Here is a 5,321-nt window from a genome sequence, read left to right on the forward strand (position 1 = left end):
ATAATGGAAACAGAGGCAATGACAAAGGGCAAGAATAAGATCAGGTCTTGAAAGACAATCCCAGTCACCAGTCCCTGTCTTGCAAGAAACAAAACAAAACAAAAGATAGAAAACTCAATCAACGGCAGAGATTCAGGCACATCAGATGGAGACTAATCCATTTTGATCAAAGGACTTCAGTTTTTAGACTTGGGAAATGTAAATTATTTCCTATTACACAGTAAACTTGAGCAACACATCTCCTACAATCTCTTCTTGAAGTAATAGAAAGGCAACCAAAGCTAAATATTTCACGTGAAGACGTCCACAACTTCTAGGTTTAGAAGAAAATGTTAAATCTAACACTTGATCTGGCATGTAAAGATAAAAGAATCAGAATAAAAAACCATTTTCTTTACCCATCTACATCTCATGTGCACATTCCAAGCACAAATTCTCAAATCCCACCACTTGGATTTGGTATCCATACATCAGATTCCAATTCCATCTCCAAAAACCAAAACCCACTTCAGAAGATTAACAAAAGAGTATAATAAAGAACTAGATGTACATGAAATAGAAAGTAATAGAATAATAGCAATGATGAACTAGTTACATAAGAACCATGTTGCTTTCAAGAAAGATCCATCTTACATAAGACTCATAGCTCTCTATTGAATTTTAAGGTCATTATGACTATAAGAGGTGACACATAGAAATTCAGTTACATTGTAACTTTAAGATGTTGCTCATCCTAAAAAGGTTAAAAAAATTGACAATAAAAGAAATCTAATATTTTGGAGGAAAAAAATACACTTGGCCTGGGCTTCATTTCTTTTGTTTCTAACCCAGACGGTTATCTCGCCCTTTTTTTCCCTAACTTCTGCTGTAATAACAAAATGGTGAATGAATATTTCCCTTTCCAAAGTGAACTTTCTCACTTCCCTTTACCGTGTTGTTAATGTTACCTTCAACACCACTAACAACAAAACCCCAAAAGAACATGAAATTATCTAACAAAACCTTGCCTGTTTTCACTATCTCGGGACTCGGTAGGATTGATTTCAATTCTGCTGAGCTACAAGCTGATCAATCTGCAATTGCTCAATCCATGCCCCCACTGCATGGTCAACTGATTCAATTTGGGGGTTCATACTTGGTCCCTCGCTTGAAGAAGCAGTAGCTGCAACACTAGAGGAGACGGGCATGGCCAACTTTTCTTTCATCTCCGTTGGAGATTCTTTAATGAGTGATTGTACCCATGATAGATCAGGCTCCTCTCCATTGCCAAGCTCAAATGAATTTGATCTGCGAAGCTTACCCAACTCATCAGCAGCAACAGCCCAGTCTGGTTTGCCATTTGAAGAACCCCATTTTGACCAAGAATTTACTGAGGATCCAGCAATGGCAGCAGAGTTGGAGCCTAGATCCCGAGAACTGAGGCTACGTAGTTGCTGTTGCTGTTTCTCACGTTGAGCCAACATAGACACTCGAGAACTCATAGGGGAAATAGGTTCCACATTCCGTGGTGACATCCTGCCTGATGCAAAAGAGGCCTGCAACAGAGGGTGATCAACATTTTTAGGTGAAAAATTTGTGTTGATCGGTGATAACATACTTTGCTGCTGCTGGAATTGATTGAGAACAGCAGACTTATGAGTTGGGGAGAAAACAGCTGCAGCCAATGCCTGATCAGCATATCGAGGAGAAGAGCTCTCTGCAGAAAATAGATCATCAAGGTTTGAAGGGGTTAGGATCTTCAAACGACCAGACCGGTTCAAGGAGTTATTACTCAAGGATGGTTGATTGAGACTGGATAACTCATTTAGGAGCTGCTGCTGCTGCACATCAAAATCTGGCAGCAAGCTGTAGTCCTCAGCTGGAAGGTCTCTTGCATTAAGGGCAGATCTCAAGCGACTGGACTGAAGATTGCTTCCAGGGAGATGCAAGGCAGGGACATTTGGTTGGGGCCAAGCCGCAGAAGAATGTGACATGCCATTGGTAGATGGAGACATGGGTGGAGTGAATGGAGATGGAGACATAACAGATACCGAAGAAGGAGAACCTGGCAAGAGGTTCATGGCTGCAGCAAAATCCATTGCAGTGGCACCAGGAGTGCTCGAGCGAGGAGAAGGAACAGCAGAACCAGTGGATACATATAATGGACGGAGCTCCTCCACAGTATGGGCGAAGAAGCAAACTCTCCTAGCACAACTTGTACCATCTTTGCAAAGCCGTGTTCGATATTGAGCTGGATGAAGCCAGCACTCAAAAACTCCATGAGCATATTCACACATATCTCCTCGTCTACAAGCCCCTTTCCGAAAATCAGGACATGGAACACAACTATAATGGAACTTCCTAGGATCCCTTCTTCGAGCATTTTCCCCTGGATGAACAAATGGACATTCTGTCCAATCATGGGAGTAGGCACGGGAACAGGGCCGCACCTTGAATGAATACATTCGGAATTCATCAGTTGAATAGATGCTGTTCTTGATGTCTGGCAGAGATGGATCAACAGGGTATTCCTTTTTCTCTGATGTAGAGAAAACTGGCGTGTCATTTAGCTTCGACCTCACCGGCGAATCTGATGCAGACAGTGGAGAACCATTATCCATTGAAGGTGAAAGAGGTGGAGAATTTGAGTTTGAGTTATCTGTGGAAACCCTCAGATTGTGCTCAATGACAGAACCATCAGTGGCAAGAAGTTCTTTAAGAGTCAATTTCACACCTTGGAGCTTTGGCGGAACAACAATAACATCAACTGGTCGATGACCATTGGCGTCCACCAAATTAGGATCAGCACCTGCAGCTAAAAGCAATTTCACTGCATCAAGAGCATTCGGTGCCCCACCTGAGGCAGCACAATGAAGGGCAGTACTCTTATCTGAACCACAGGATCGATTGACATCAGCATCTGATAGAGACAAAATCAACCTCATAACATCAACACTACCATAAGTTGCAGCAACCATCAATGGGGTTCTATATTGGTTAACCATCTGCTTGAAGCCTTTCTGACGACTATACCATAGTCCAGTCTCATCAACACTCAAAGGGTCACATTCAATTGATCTCTTAAAACCCTCAGAATCATTATTAGCTGCAAGCTCAAGCAAGCTTGCAAAAGCATCTTCAGTCTCAACAGTTAAATGATTCATGTCTATGTTGGTTGGTCTACTTTCTTCAAAAGAAATCAGAGGCGGTGTCGGAGACGGTGTGGACTTCAACCGCTCCCATCCACAGCACATACTTTCATTTGCTAAATGTACAACTGAAATCGAAAACTAACCACATTAGAATCAACCTGCAGATACATAAAGTTATCACGTAATTATCACATAAAATAACAAATTCTTATAACCATAAAACTAAATATCATTCTGACGGACCAAATTACACCAAAGAAAAAACAGACCAATTTCTTTCACACTGCACCAATCCATAAAAAGATTCAAAAAATAAAAACAAAGAAAAGGCAATAACGACTGCAAGAAATGCACAATAAAGAAAAGCTAGGCCCTTATTGTATTAAGAACTTAAAAGGGACATTAATGGAGTATATCTACTCAAAGATTAGGACCAAAACTACTGTTTAAAGGCAATACCTATTGTAGGTAATATAACAACTTTGTTATAAGGAATCCAGGCAATATAAGAAGCACTAAACGACACAAATTAGCAAATCAAGCTCAAACCCGAAAAATCAGAGAAAACCCAGATAATTTTTTTTAACCTTAGATTATGTAAGCAAGTCTAAACTTGCTTTAGATTTTTCCTCGATCATTAAAATTTTGAGAAAACGAAATACCCAAAAGTGGCTTACTTTCAGTAATATTTTCTTTGCTCTACAATTTTAAGATCCAAATGGACTAAAAGCCATCATGGCTAAATTGCAGGTTATAATTTTTAAGAAACCACAAATTTTCGTTGGAAAAACAAAATAGAGCTCAATGAAAGGCAGATAACAGGAAAAGAGAAGGGAGATTGAAAATCTGAATTTCAATTAATTTACGGAAGAAATCATAATACCTACAATGAACCGAGCTTACTTAAGTGGTGAAATGGAACTACAAAAATTCGATCTTTCCATTTTTCATTATCACTTTCATCAGTTTTCTCAGTAGCCAAACAGGAAGTGAAAAAAAAAAAAAAAAAAAAAAAAAAAAAAAACACTAAAGAAAACAGAATATAAAAAGCAAAAAAATCATCTTAAAGAAAAAGATCGAGTACCCATAGCAGAAAGAAAACCCAAAATCAAGAAACCAACACAAAGATCGAAAGACACAGATTGAGCAGTTAGAACACAAATACACACATGGAATCAACAATCGTCCAAAAAGCAAGAAGTACCATTCAAAAGCAGTAAAACCCAGTAATTTTAGCAAGAATTAGAGTAAAAAAACCGAAAATAAATAAATAAAAACAAAATAACCAGATCAACAAGTAGTAAAAGATCCGATTTAGAGGCAAAACTGTCATCGATTTTTTACTTCACAAAACAAAAAAATTAAAATAAAATAAAAACAGAGAAAATAAATAAGCAAACAAAACCAAAAAGAAGCATACCCGTGACAAAGATCTTCCTACATGTGATCAAACACTCTCATTATATCCAAACAAAAGAATGTTAATGCATACAAAGACAGTTAATATTTACAGAAAGAGAAAAACGGAGAAGCAGACATATGCGCGATCAAGAATACAGACACGAAAAAGAAGGAAGCAATGTTTTTTAAGGTTGTAAGAGAATCTTACCGCTTAACTTAGTTCCAGCTAAGAAAAAGGGATTACGATTTTCATAGATCTATGTAGTACTAGTCACTTAAACCCTCTTCACCAAGTTAAAAGCCTGAAAATTTTCCCGAGAAAATTTGTGGGAAAAAGAGCAAGAGAGAGTATCTACTTCATGAGAGAGAGAGAGAGAGAGAGAGCTACCTTCTTCTTCAATCTCCAATTCCTATGCTTTCTGCTTTCTTTCTTTCATGGTAAAATTTTTCTAATTTTTTTTTAAAAAAAAAAAAAGAAATTATTTTTAAAATTGTTGTGTTTTTGAAAAAATCGCCTATCCAATAGAAGGAAAGAGAATAATTAAATTTGAAAAAGAAAAAAAAAACGCACCGAGTATGGGGTTTGAATATTCTATTGCTGTACTTGCTAACTTTTTTAACTGACCATAAATTTTCTGCCACGTCACCGTCCAACCTGACAGATTAACCCATTTCGCCCGGAAATTAGGGATAAAATAGTCATTTACTAAGTCAGCGACTGACGCTGGTGGGCTGAGCTGGCAACTTATGATTGGTTCGCGATGAATAAGTAGAAACTTGATAATGAAG

The 5,321-nt window shown here is 38.1% G+C and overlaps 1 protein-coding gene across 3 annotated transcripts; it reads right to left on the reverse strand.

The window, feature by feature from the left end:
• Positions 1-547: 547 nt before the first annotated feature.
• Positions 548-4,962, reverse strand: LOC110620732 (zinc finger CCCH domain-containing protein 30). Of its 3 annotated transcripts, none has more exons than XM_021764564.2 (2): positions 4,921-4,962; positions 548-3,256 (listed from the first exon to the last, which is right to left on the reverse strand). In XM_021764564.2, the coding sequence occupies exon 2, from the start codon at positions 3,231-3,233 to the stop codon at positions 1,044-1,046; it is 2,190 nt and encodes a 729-aa protein (XP_021620256.1). In that variant the 5' UTR covers positions 3,234-3,256; positions 4,921-4,962; the 3' UTR covers positions 548-1,043. The 3 variants fall into 3 exon arrangements, with proteins under 3 accessions (XP_021620256.1, XP_021620254.1, XP_021620255.1); XM_021764562.1 differs by having other exon boundaries at positions 4,741-4,937; XM_021764563.1 differs by lacking the exon at positions 4,921-4,962 and adding an exon at positions 4,741-4,914 and having other exon boundaries at positions 548-3,289.
• Between the last annotated feature and the right edge of the window lie 359 nt (positions 4,963-5,321).

The sequence above is a fragment of the Manihot esculenta genome, chromosome 8 (assembly GCF_001659605.2).
Source record: "Manihot esculenta cultivar AM560-2 chromosome 8, M.esculenta_v8, whole genome shotgun sequence".
NCBI lineage: Eukaryota > Viridiplantae > Streptophyta > Magnoliopsida > Malpighiales > Euphorbiaceae > Manihot > Manihot esculenta.